We start from the raw sequence: 13,343 nt of genomic DNA, 5'->3' as shown, positions 1-13,343 counted from the left end.
TTCAAAATTATTTAAAACCAAAACCAAAATTAATCTAAACCTGAACTAATTTAAACTAAACCGAAATTTTTGTGAACTTAACTAGAAATTCGAGTGGATAAGTCTGCTACAATAAGTGTGTACTAATATGGTAATTAAAATTTAAGTTAAAAGTCTACCATCAAAGATGGTAATTTAAAAAATCTGCCACCAAATGAATATAAAAGTCGATTAGAAATTTAATTGGATAAACATATCTGTCATAAAAATTTATGTCTATTACCCATTAAAAGTCGGTTGTACCTATTTTTAAATCGGACTTAAAAATCTAACCAATACAAAATAAAACTGGCAATTTTAAAAAATCGGCCACTTCATTCGACAGACTAAAACAAATAAATCTGTTGACAACATTAAATCAGACAAATATATCAACCGCCTCAAAATAATCTGATGTGACTCTGAAGTCTGCCACCAAATACACGACAGATGTGAATTTAACAACATGTTTAAATAACAAAATTTATATCACGATAGATTTGTTTTTTTTTTGTTAAATAAATCTGCCAAACGGTGATTTTTCCTAAAATTTAAATGGTATTTTTGTAATATAAATTTTTGTCACAACTGTAAAAAGAGCATTTTCGACTATAAAAATAATTTAGTAATTTTAAATTTTTATGAGTTATTCTAACAATAACTGAATTAATTTGACTTATTTTTTAGTAAAGTTTTCTGCTATAAAAGATTGAAATTATTTTTTGCGGTTTAGAGGTTGCGGTTTAGAGGGTATGAATGTTTCACGCGACCCTATTACTCTGTTCTGATAAAATGATCACGAAGATAGTAATGCGTTTTGGGCTAACAAATAATACGTTTGGAGATATTTAATTTTGAAATCAATAATTGAGTGTATTAAGTAAAGTAGATATAAAGAGGTCCCACAAAAGGTGCATCACGACAACTCATATCTTTTCTTTAATGTATTGTTCATGATTTGTTCCTACCCATAACCCTACTGAATTGAAACCTTTTAAAATCCCATTATCGGCTATTTCAAGTTGACTAAGTTTTTTATGGTCCACACCCTATATTTTTAATTAAATTGTTCGAAGTCCTCCTTTTGTAAACATTACAGTCTTTCATAAGTTGTGTTACATTGACGGATTAGAAGAAGTAGGAACAGAAAAGAGTTACACTGACGGATTGAAGATGAGTTCAAGAATTGGAGCCTTTATGCTCCTGATCTTTCTTTTCTTCCAAATTTTGTCTGTCTCCGCTCTCACAAATGGTTTTGACGGTAAGTATAATCAAATAGATGCTGATCACTGTTTCTAGATACAAAATTTTTAAAAAATTCTGAACTAGTTTGAAATTTTGGTGCAGGTTCTGCTTTACAAGCCCTGAAGGCTGAATGGACCAAGCCTCCTAGTAACTGGGAAGGCGCTGATCCTTGTGGAACCAGTTGGGTTGGAATTACATGTAGCAATAACCGGGTCGTTTCAATGTATTGACATGTTTGTTATTTGTAATTTGTTTCTGCTTCTTCCAATAACCCTCTGTGCAGATTATTAACAGTGTTGTTGCTTGCTGCAGATCACTAGGTAACCTCAACGTGGAAGGAAAGCTTTCTGGGGATATTGCAGCCTTGTCTGAATTGCAGATCTTGTATGTCTTTCTTCTTTTTTTCTGTTCTTTCTTCTTCTTTCTGTTCTTTCCTTACATATAAATGGATTTTTTTTTTCATCTTATGATATAATATTTGTAGGGATTTGTCATACAACACCGGATTGACTGGACCACTTCCACCAAATATTGGTGAACTTAAGAAGTTGAAGAACTTGTAGGAAAACATGATCTTTGGATCTGTATCACAAGTTTATATATCTCCTTGTCTTATTTCCTATTTTGGCTAACTCATTTTTACTCTCCAGGATCCTTGTGGGATGTAGTTTCACTGGTCAAATCCCTCAGTCTATTGGACAATTAGAACAACTTATATATCTGTAAGATTTTGTTTGACTCTTTTTCAATGTTCGCGCTCAAGCCTCTCTAAATCCATCAGTATTAATTTGTGTGTTTCCTAAATACAGCTCCCTAAATTTAAATCAATTCAGTGGTACAATTCCGGCTTCCATTGGACGGTTATCGAAACTATATTGGTTTGATATAGCTGACAATCAGATTGAAGGAACGCTTCCAGTTTCTAATGGGACTTCTTCACCTGGACTTGATATGCTTCTTGAAACTAAGCATTTGTATATATAATCCTAACTCTTTCTATCTTTTAATTTTTTGGGTTGTAATCACTCAGTATACTAATTAGTCTTACTGTCCTTCACTTTCTCCAGCCATTTTGGAAAAAACAAGCTTTCGGGCTCTATCCCAGAAAACCTTTTCAGTTCAAACATGACTTTGATACATGTGTAAGCTTCATAATACTTATGAAAGTTCAGAGTTTGTACAATTTGAGACTTGTAACTAACAACATGACTACATTTTTTGTTTTTTTATCCATAGGCTATTCGATGGAAACCAATTCACGGGCAAAATCCCGGACACACTCAGCCTGGTTCAAACGTTGACAGTGTTGTAAGCAGTAACGCTTTGTTAAAAAAAATTATTCCAAATTGTTTATTATCATACTATGTTTTACTCTCCATTACAGACGCCTTGATAGGAATAAACTAACGGGCAATATTCCTACAAGTCTTAATAATCTCACAAGTCTTCAAGAACTGTAAGTAAACAACTAAAGTTCTTTGTAGATATATAAAGAAAATGGTAGAGAGTTTGAGTTGAATTCATTTCAGGTACTTGGCGAACAACGAATTTACTGGCACTCTTCCAAATCTAACCAGCTTGACCAGTCTCTACACATTGTAAGTTTAAAAAATATATATATCTCCTCTTTTGACGCTCTGTTTACCATTACTACTATTATCAAGCCTTCATATATTATCCATCAATCTAATGCTATATGTGCTTGTTTTTTTTTGTAACAGAGATGTGAGCAATAACACTTTTGAACCCTCACCTATTCCATCATGGATCTCTTCATTAGACTCTCTGGCAACATTGTATGAGAATTTCCCTTATCTCCTTTCTTCTTCTTGATCTCCATGTGTAAGAACAAAAGGTCTTCTCCTTTTCAGAAGGATGGAAGGAATCAAACTCAATGGTTCGATACCAAACTCATTTTTCAGCCCTGCTCAGTTGCAGACTGTGTAAGTCAAACAATACATGAAACAGGAAATAAACTAATGTTATGAGATAAGTACTAATTGTGCTTTATTGACTTGCAGTATCCTAAAGAGAAATCAGATAGATTCAACGTTAGACTTCGGTACCAGATTTAGCAACCAGTTGGAGTTTGTTGATTTACAATACAACAACATAGATGTCTATAAACAACCATCTTCTAACACAGTCATCCAAGTAATGTATGTATCCTGGTCACAAATGAATTTTATTTTCTTCTTAATAATAGTTTGCTTATGTGTGTTTTTATATCTACAGATTGGCAGATAATCCAGTGTGCCAGGAAGAGGGTAACAAGCCAAATTACTGCTCAGAAATCCCACCCAATACCTCATATTCTACAATCCCACCAACATGCACTCCGTGTGATCAGGGCAGGGAAGCAAGTCCCTCGTGCCGCTGCGCACATCCAGTCATAGGAACACTCTACTTCAGATCTCCTTCCTTCTCAGGGTTGCTCAACTCCACCAACTTCGAAATTCTCCAGAAGTCTATAGAAGATTTCTTTAAGAAATTGAGTTATCCTGTGGACTCTGTAGCCATCAGAAACATAAGAGAGAACGCTACCGATCATCAGCTTCTAATAGATCTCTTAGTCTTTCCATTGGGCCGAGAGAGTTTTAATGAGAGTGGAATGTCACTTGTTAATTTTGCCTTTAGCAATCAGACTTATAAACCTCCTCATATATTTGGCCCTTACGTATTCAGAGCCAATCCTTACAATCAATTCTCTGGTATGATCAACACACGCAGTCAAACAGAATCTGTATTGATCAGTATGGCTCAGTTATTTTTTGCCACAGATGCAGGAGGTTCCAGCTCATCAAACATGGGCATTATAATCGGAGCAGCAGTTGGCGCTGTGGTTCTTCTGTTGTTGTTAACTTTAGCTGGGGTTTACGCTCTCAGGCAAAGAAAGAGAGCAGACAGAGCAACTGATCAGAACAATCCTTTTGGTAAAGGTTTACTACAAAAGATTTGTCCCTTAAGACTTAAAATGCTTACATCTTCATTTTGTATGTTTCAGCCAAGTGGAATACAAGTAAGAGCAGTATCGATGCTCCGCAGCTAATGGGAGCAAAAGCTTTTACTTTTGAAGAGTTGAAGAAATGTACAGAAAACTTCTCAGAGGCAAATGATGTTGGGGGTGGAGGTTATGGCAAGGTTTGTGTCTTTGCAATGGAATCAATTCAAATGATACATAAATGGCCTTCGTTGAAATTCTGATGGTGAAACAGGTTTACAGAGGGATTCTTCCCTCTGGACAACTCATAGCCATCAAAAGGGCTCAACAAGGATCATTGCAAGGAGGCTTGGAGTTCAAAACTGAGATTGAACTTCTTTCCAGAGTCCACCATAAGAATGTTGTCAGACTCTTGGGCTTCTGTTTCGATAGAAGTGAACAAATGCTGGTGTACGAGTACATTCCAAATGGATCTCTTAGAGACAGTCTATCAGGTTATATACCAAACCTCTTTCGTTGCGGAATTTATACTAGTTTTTGGATGCTGAATATTGTAATAATGCAGGTAAGAGTGGGATCAGGCTTGATTGGACAAGAAGGCTTAAAATAGCACTTGGTTCAGGGAAGGGTCTAGCTTATCTTCATGAGCTTGCTGATCCTCCAATTATACACAGAGACATCAAATCAAACAATATATTACTTGATGAAAATCTTACTGCTAAGGTTGCTGATTTCGGCCTTTCCAAAATTGTGGGAGACCCTGAGAAAACACATGTGACAACACAGGTGAAAGGAACTATGGTGAGTAGAAAGTCAGTCATAATATTTCACTCTCTTTCTCATATATATTTAATATAAAAGTACTCTTTGTAATTAGGGATACTTGGATCCTGAGTATTACATGACAAATCAGTTGACCGAGAAGAGTGACGTGTATGGGTTTGGTGTGGTGATGCTTGAGCTGTTAACCGGTAAAAGTCCAATAGAGAGGGGTAAATACGTGGTGAGAGAGGTGAAGACAAAGATGAATAAGTCCAGAAGTTTGTATGACCTCCAAGAACTGATGGACACTACAATCATCGCAAGCAGCAGCAACCTTAAAGGGTTTGAGAAGTATGTAGATTTGGCTCTGAGATGCGTGGAGGAGGAAGGAGTGAATAGACCATCGATGGGTGAGGTTGTGAAAGAGATTGAGAACATAATGCAGCTTGCGGGTTTAAACCCGAACGTTGATTCAGCATCTTCTTCGAGAACGTACGAGGAAGCTATCAAAGGATCCGGTGATCCGTATGGAAAGGATTCGTTTGAGTACAGTGGGAATTTCCCAGCTTCAAAGCTCGAACCCCAATGATCGGTTGTGTTATTTTAAAATATTTTGTAACTGACTTAATACTTGAAATGCCTTGTGAAGGTCAGATTTTCAAGATTTGATTTTGCTGCTATTGCTATGTGTCTAATCTTTTATATTGTTTGGATACAAGATTAGTTATTGTATTGTTTGGAAACACATCAGTAGTATAATGTTATTTTCTATTATTAGAAGAGTGAACTGTATAATAGAATGATGTATTTAATTAAAAACTTACAAAAAGAAGTTGAGTCTATGATAATAATTATGTTTTAATAAGAGAGACTAGATGATAAACTACGAGCATGCACGGATAACTTTTTATACTAATATTTGTTTATTAAATGTTTTTAACATTGTGCAACACTAGAAAACATGAACAAATATGGTGCTTAAACCGCCACATAAAACAAGCAATGCATGAATAGTACATAGTTTGTTTTTGCACTCCCCGTTCTCCTCATAAAGATATAGATATATGTATGGTACAGACAGCGGTGTGTGATGAGCCGCTTCTGTATTATCACAATATGTATGGTATATATATGTATCGTCACAATATGTATGGAGATTGCAGGTGCATATACGTGTATGTAACAATTTCTTAACTCACTAAACTCAATCAACAGTTGAGTCTTCTATATTTCTTAGAGAACTTCATTTTAGGTTGTTTAGACTAGCTGATCTAGGATTAGACGCAATACCGTCATGATATGTTGTTCTATCACATGTATCCAATTATTAAAAAAAAAAAAATGAGACAAATGATGAGATGACGCAATACCGTCATGATCAGACAATGCAGTTGTTGGTATAGGATCACTCCAGATTTAACATGATGAACGCTGATGACAAGAAAGAGACGTTGAGCACAGAGCGATTGTTGGCCTGGTTTGTGAGATAGATTCTCTATCTCAGCATCAAAGCTCCAACCGAGTTAAAATCGAACTATCCAAAGAGATCGGATCAGAGACGGAGCACTGAAGATACCTTAATCAGGGAGCATAAACCTTGATCGGAGACGTAACGTGTAACCAAACGCGGTGACCACGCAAGAGTAGAAGAACGTGTGTGAGGAGGGCGATCATACACCAAAGGATGTGAAGATCAGAGTGAGAACTAAAATTCCAGTGAAGAATTTGATCCATGGAAGCAGCCGGCTATGAAGAGTAGGTTTTCTTATCTATCATATCGTCATCCTTTTTTAGTGGGGAACCAACACATGTCAAATCTATGTTGCATAGTAAAGATAAGCCAGAGTAACAATAAGACAAGACCCAGATCAGTCTTAGAGGAGCTGGTAATAATCTTAAACTTGATCATAGATTTGGCACTAACAAGAAAAAAAGAAAAGGAGAAAGATGAAGGAATATGTTGTAGACGATCATGAAAGCAGACAAGAAATTCTCGCCATGTCTCTCTCTTCATCCATAAACACATCCATAAACAGTAATATCTCTAAATGAAGAGAGAGAGAGAGAGAGAGAGAGAGAGATTTATTATACCAAATTGAAGCAACGATGGAGAGGGAAGCTGCTTTTAATAGAAGATTGTTTTCAGGTGGTAATTAAAAAGCTAGGGAATGCCGCCCAAAATCATCCATCTATTTTATTTTGATAAATTTGATATCGAGAGAGCCCCAATCTCTGCGACAACATGGGACCGGCGGCGAGAGAGGACACACCCCTTCTCGGGAAGGAAAGACCATTGTCCAGCCAGTTCAAGACTTTCGCCAATGTCTTTATTGCTATCGTCGGGGCTGGGGTTCTGGGTCTTCCTTACGCCTTCAAGCGCACCGGATGGCTCATGGGTGTGCTCACGCTCTTCTCCGTAGCAGCTTTGATCACCCACTGCATGATGCTTCTCGTTCACATCCGCCGCAAGCTCGGTGCCGCCAACATCGGCTCTTTCGGAGACCTTGGTTTCGCAGTCTGCGGCCCACTCGGGAGGTTCCTCGTTGACATTCTTATCATCTTGTCCCAGGCTGGCTTCTGTGTCGGATATCTCATCTTTATCGGTACTACTTTAGCTAATCTCTTCAACCCAACCACCACTCTGACCCTGAGTCACGTGTCCCCTAAGAGTCTCTACATATGGGGATGTTTTCCTTTTCAGCTGGGCTTGAACTCCGTCAAGACGCTCACTCACTTGGCACCTCTAAGCATATTCGCCGACGTGGTTGATCTTGGCGCAATGGCCGTGGTGATCGTGGAGGATGTCAAGATTGCAGTGGAGCAAAGGCCTGACGTGGTTGCCTTTGGTGGTATGTCAGTTTTCTTCTATGGGATGGGAGTGGCTGTCTACGCCTTCGAAGGTGTGGGCATGGTTTTACCCCTCGAATCGGAGATGAAGGACAAGGAAAAGTTTGGCAAAGTGTTGGCGCTCAGCATGGGAATCATCGCGTTGCTTTTCGGAGCTTTCGGGGTGTTAGGTTACATGGCCTTTGGGGATGAAACAATGGACATAATCACAGCCAACTTGGGGCCAGGACTGGTGAGCAGCCTGGTGAAGCTGGGACTCTGCATCAACCTCTTCTTCACCTTCCCCTTGATGATGAACCCTGTGTTTGAGATCGTTGAGAGACGTTTTTGGAGTGGTATGTACTGCGTGTGGCTCAGATGGCTACTCGTCTTAGCTGTGACCCTGGTGGCTCTCTTGGTGCCAAACTTTGCAGATTTTTTGTCATTGGTGGGAAGCAGCGTCTGCTGTGCGTTGGGCTTCGTGTTGCCTGCTTTGTTTCATCTGATGGTCTTCAAAGACGAAATAGGGTGGAAGCAACGGACTTTCAACTCTGGGATCGTGCTACTGGGCCTCGTTCTAGCTGTCTCAGGTACTTGGAGCTCCCTGAGCGAGATATTCAACTGGAACTAGAGTTTGTAGGTAGGTGAAAAGAGACTGGACGTTGCTGTTTCTTTTCTGCCCATTTTGACTTCTTTTGTTGGAATCGTTTTCTACTTTTCAATCAAGAGATTTCCAGAATACTATTTGTTATATTACTTATTGGTAACCATTCGATTCAACTGTTACCATTGTTTTTTTGATAACATTTACGGTGTTCTTGTTCAACGCTTTAGAGGTAATGTTTCCAACATTCTATGATATCTCGTTTCATTTGGCCACCGCTACTTAGACATTGATTGGTAGAACATTAGCATTATCATTATGCTCTACCTTATCCAATCAACAATTATTATAAAAATATTTAGAAAATTATTTACTAAATACTAATACTTCCAAATAATCTCTGGTCAATGCTCTTATATAATTTTTTTAGAAAATCATTTGCATTTATAATCTATAAAATAAAAGAAAATATATAATTAATTTATTTATTTTATTAAATAATATCTTAAAAGTATTTTTATATCCAGAAAATAAAATTTTAATTTTTAAAATTAATTTACAATAAAAATATTTTTATATAAATTAATTATATTTTAAATGTAAAATATTATTTTTTAAAATAGATATTTTAATTTTAAAATTTATTTTAAAATAAAATTTTCGTTATAAACATAATTATTAAAATATAAAATAAAATAGATTAATTATATATCTTTTAATTTTGTATGTTAATATATTTTTATATATATATACTATAAATATATTATATGTTATATACTAGTTTTTATAATAATTTTAAATAACATACTGAATGTGCTCTACCAATCATCATATAAAACAGTTTAGCAAAAACATACAGCTTCTGAATATTGTTTCTATAATCTGTAGCAGAACTAATAGTTTATGTATTTTTGGAAAGTATAATTTGCATTTTTGTGAGAAAAATTGATTTAATATTTTCAAGAAACTTAATGTACATTTTCAGAAAATAGTTTTATATTTCAATGGAAAATAATTTTACTTAAGCTGTATAAAATTTATTTAAAATTAAATAGGCTAAACTTAAAACTCATGTTAATTTTAAGGATTAATTATTCGATTATTTTAGCCCTGTTACAAAACTCATGTTAAGATTTAAAAAAAAAAGAACTGTTAGTGAGCGGGATTAACGCTACAGCTGAACATCTCTACTTATATTGCTAAAACCAAAAAACACAACTCTCCCCGTGATGGTGTTGTGGTTACGTAGCACATTTGAACTCATGAGGCTTCGTCACCAATCAAGTTAGACGAGAAGCTACCACATGGCACATGGTACCCAACATAGAGGCCACGTGCACGGTCCATCGTCTATATCTATATAGGTCATGTGAAAGACAGGAGTAGAAAGTAAAAAGAAAAGAAAGGGCGAGGTAAAAGATATGGCAGACATAGGCAAAGGAACCTCAGTCGCTGGCTGCAACAGTCGCTGTGGCTGCCCATCTCCCTGTCCAGGTGGAGAATCCTGCAGGTTTCTACTCTTCTATATGCTCTCAAGAATTGATGTATTTTGTTCAACTTAAAAAAGAACGTTGGAGTCCATGTAGGTGCAGGATGAGCGCAGCATCTGGTGGGGATCAAGAACACAACATGTGCCCGTGCGGGGAGCACTGCGGCTGCAACCCTTGCACCTGCGCCAAGACCCAGACCTCCGCTAAGGTCGGCAAGGCCTTTTGCACCTGTGGGGAAGGTTGCACCTGCGCCACTTGTGCCGCCTAGACCATGTTTATAGCATACTTGTATAATAGGTACGAGCTAGTCGATTAGGTCTCAGTCTCTGAAATAAAACTGTGTTTGCCAGGTCCAAGTACAACCAAATATATTGTTTATGCTCTGTTCTTTTACTGAAAGCGCTTGGATCTAAAGTCCAATATGAAGACCAAGGAAAAATACCTTGGGAATGGGTGATGTGAGCATCAAGGACGCATGAACCACCAGGGCCACTCTCTCCATATCAATCTTCCAAATAACTCCACTTGGAAAATAGTCCACTAACTGAGTCAGAAAGGAGGCCCCAAACTCGAAACGAAAGCCGGTGAAGTGCATGTAACCACCCCAAACTGCTCAAATATGATATTTTGGAAAAATGAACATTTTAGTGAAATATTTCACATTACGAGTGGAATATAAAAGATAATGGAATATAAAAAGATGTATGAATTGAACAGCATATCCGTTCAAAGAAAAAAGAACGGATATAAAAAAAAGAACAGGATATCGGTTCATCCAAAATATAGTGACACCATTCTAAATGGTCCAGAGGCTAGAGACAAGTAACACCATTCTACACACTTAAGAAACTCTCCTACTATTGAATATGGAAGAGTTTTGTTTGTGATCTGGCGTACCAAAGGTTGACGTGGAAACACCAGCCCAACCCAACCCAACTCCACAAGTTCTGCAAATATATGAAACCATGAATCCAAATTTTACAGCAACTGAAGACGGTAGCAAGTCTTGGATTAATCAAACAAGAAAGTGAAAACCGGCACTTTCACATCCTTCAGAGCAACTCTGACAATAGAATATGGAATTGGGAGCTCCTTTACTAGTGATAGAAAGCTTAATACAAACAGATAAGTGTTGCTTGTTTACAAACAAACAAATACATAAATATAAAACGCATAGGGAAACAGTAAATCAAGTACACTTTTTCTTATTTATGCTACTTGTGGCTTATCCAGGAGTCTTTGATCCTTCCTATCAATCGACCAGCTCAGCTTACAGATCATATCAATCTTCTTTTCCTCTGTTTCCTTTTGACTTTCCTCTGCCTCCACTCTCTTTTTCCTTCGTTTACAGTAACATATGTGATGAATTCTATCAAATTCTTTGAATGTAATTGTGTAGTCTAAACATAGATTTGGATTTTTTGATAAAAAAAACAACAACATAGATTTGGATTCTATGTTGAAAGACTATTATAGATAGGGATATCAATGAAAGAAATCAAATGAATTAAAATTTCTTTATGTGAAAGATAATAGTATCACACAACAATACGTTTCATAAAGTTCAAAATTTAACGTTCCATTCGTAGAATAATGGATGTAAACACAATACAAAGTATGGATCACTTTATAGCTGAAAAGATATTGTTATACAGAAACTACTCTAGTGATGATTGCAGGAGGTTCTCTTCATTCCAACTTCCAAAGCTACTCATAGTATATTTGTACATATATTTACCGATTATGTTAGGCTTTGAATTTTTTTTTCTTTTTGTAGAATCTTGGCACATTGTTCTTCACTCTTGAATATTAATAAACTCGGTGGAAACTGTAACCTTATCTTGGCATATATTTTTTTTGGTCGTAGCAATATTCCTGGAAGAATTTGTTGATTGATTGCAAAAGATAAAAATATATATCCAAAGTACACAGAAAGTGTGCAAGGTGGTGTCAGTGGTGATGAGTACATGAGTGGATAAGAGACATGGGTTTGGGAAGGCGGTTGGCATTAAGAGTGAAAGAGCAAATGATCCTTGTATGGAAATTGGAGGTGACGAGTCTGCCTAAAATGTAAGCCCTGGAACGGAGGACGAGAGTGAGATTGAGGGGCAGGGACAGTGTGTCGAGATGGGGAGAGACACTGCCGTATAGGGGAATCTGATGGCCATGCACCACCGTGGCTATATTCCTTCCGCTTTTCCTACCCACCGTGAACTTCTCCATCTCACCGGAGGAAAGGAGGAGGTTGGAGTAGCGGAGGAGGAGAGGGGGAGCAGTGACATGGACGGCGAAGAAGGTGGAAGGGTTCCGGTAGAAGATCCTGACAGTCGAATTAAGAGACAGCATGTCAGTGGGCACGCCGCTAAGATCGTTACCAGCCTGCACGTTAAAGTTCCTCACCAGCATCCCCTGCAAGTATTTATATTCAGTCTACACTTAATCACATTCTAACCAAATCAAATGCACACTTGTCTCTCATTCCACACTTTGTTTATTTGTCAATCTATATTTTACTTATTCTAACATAAAAGAAAATATTATACTATTTTTCATTGCTGGCCTTTTTCAGATTGTTTCTTTTAAGGAAAGTGAAACAGAACACCTATCCACTAGACGAGTCGACTCTACTCTTAACTCAGCCCGAGTCACCGAGTGAAGGAAAGAGTAAAAGTTATTATTACCTTTACCAAAACTTTAGGAGGGTAGGATTTGCTAGCACCCCACAGTATGAGAGAGAAGACTGAAAACAAGAGGAACAAGGAGAGGAGCAAGCAGCCGTAGAGACGCACATTTCGAAAGGGGTCGTGATCTCCGTCGTCAGTTTCTTCGTCGATGGCGCTGTTGATGTAACGACGGCGTCCGCTTCCTTCGCGGATTGACTTGTAGGAGAGGAGTGCACGGTCCGAGAAGCGAGAGGTTGAGGATTCACGGGAGTGATGGATGGGCGAGCAGTGGTAGTAATGTGGGTGTGAAGGAGAACCCATCGGGCTGCAACCCGACCCAAATGACATCTTCTCCACGTCGTGGTTGGAGGGACTCTGTACATAGTAAAGAGGTCTAGTCGCCGAACGGGGCGGAGAGCGCGGCGGCCATGACAAAGCCGCGTCAATGCTAGTGGCCTCGGAGTCCGTCTTTGCATGCATGTCTCTCAATTGGGTCTTCTCTCCTTGGTTTTTCCTTTGTGACAGAATAATAGAGGTAAGCAGCAATAAAACAGAGACGCTAGTGTCGTGTCTGGCTCTTTCTTTTGTCCCGTCTCTGTCTTTTTTTTTCTGATCAACTCCCGTCTCTATGTCTTTAATATAGCAAACGCTTCGATAGACGTTAAACGCGAAATGGTTTCGGAGGTTGTGCAATAAAAGCGAAACCCGTATGGGGTCTTTCATAACTTCTTTTCAAGCAAGTTGGTCCCATCTAATGACTTCCTCCCCACGCGCTTCCACGCATAACTAAACCT

At 37.9% G+C, this 13,343-nt stretch overlaps 4 protein-coding genes across 5 annotated transcripts; 3 read left to right on the top strand and 1 right to left on the bottom strand.

The window, feature by feature from the left end:
- The first annotated feature begins 1,010 nt into the window (after positions 1–1,010).
- On the top strand, positions 1,011–5,711 carry LOC103858412 (probable leucine-rich repeat receptor-like protein kinase At5g49770). The gene is made up of 19 exons (XM_009135775.3): positions 1,011–1,279; positions 1,366–1,486; positions 1,576–1,647; positions 1,748–1,822; positions 1,914–1,985; positions 2,073–2,237; positions 2,331–2,405; positions 2,500–2,571; positions 2,648–2,719; positions 2,793–2,861; positions 2,985–3,059; positions 3,135–3,206; positions 3,285–3,422; positions 3,499–3,974; positions 4,044–4,196; positions 4,268–4,404; positions 4,479–4,698; positions 4,770–5,005; positions 5,082–5,711. Exons 1-19 carry the CDS (start codon positions 1,192–1,194, stop codon positions 5,553–5,555), a joined length of 2,862 nt encoding a protein of 953 aa, XP_009134023.2. The 5' UTR covers positions 1,011–1,191; the 3' UTR covers positions 5,556–5,711.
- Positions 5,712–5,995: 284 nt separating this feature from the next.
- Positions 5,996–8,651, top strand: LOC103858411 (amino acid transporter AVT3B). Its single transcript, XM_009135774.3, has one exon. The coding sequence runs from the start codon at positions 7,209–7,211 to the stop codon at positions 8,421–8,423; it is 1,215 nt and encodes a 404-aa protein (XP_009134022.2). The 5' UTR covers positions 5,996–7,208; the 3' UTR covers positions 8,424–8,651.
- A 1,108-nt stretch (positions 8,652–9,759) lies between these two features.
- Positions 9,760–10,617, top strand: LOC103858410 (metallothionein-like protein 4B). 2 transcript variants are annotated; one of them, XM_033288113.1, is made up of 3 exons: positions 9,760–9,906; positions 9,983–10,183; positions 10,287–10,617. In XM_033288113.1, exons 1-2 carry the CDS (start codon positions 9,818–9,820, stop codon positions 10,152–10,154), a joined length of 261 nt encoding a protein of 86 aa, XP_033144004.1. In that variant the 5' UTR covers positions 9,760–9,817; the 3' UTR covers positions 10,155–10,183; positions 10,287–10,617. The 2 variants fall into 2 exon arrangements, with proteins under 2 accessions (XP_033144004.1, XP_009134020.1); XM_009135772.3 differs by lacking the exon at positions 10,287–10,617 and having other exon boundaries at positions 9,983–10,279.
- A 1,093-nt stretch (positions 10,618–11,710) lies between these two features.
- LOC103858409 lies at positions 11,711–13,328 on the bottom strand. Its single transcript, XM_009135771.3, has 2 exons — positions 12,568–13,328; positions 11,711–12,295 (listed from the first exon to the last, which is right to left on the bottom strand). Exons 1-2 carry the CDS (start codon positions 13,270–13,272, stop codon positions 11,837–11,839), a joined length of 1,164 nt encoding a protein of 387 aa, XP_009134019.2. The 5' UTR covers positions 13,273–13,328; the 3' UTR covers positions 11,711–11,836.
- Positions 13,329–13,343: the final 15 nt, after the last annotated feature.

The sequence above is a fragment of the Brassica rapa genome, chromosome A03 (assembly GCF_000309985.2).
Source record: "Brassica rapa cultivar Chiifu-401-42 chromosome A03, CAAS_Brap_v3.01, whole genome shotgun sequence".
NCBI classification, from domain to species: domain Eukaryota; kingdom Viridiplantae; phylum Streptophyta; class Magnoliopsida; order Brassicales; family Brassicaceae; genus Brassica; species Brassica rapa.
The sequence above is the reverse complement of the archived record's forward strand: the minus strand, read 5'-3'. Positions and strand labels throughout refer to the sequence as shown.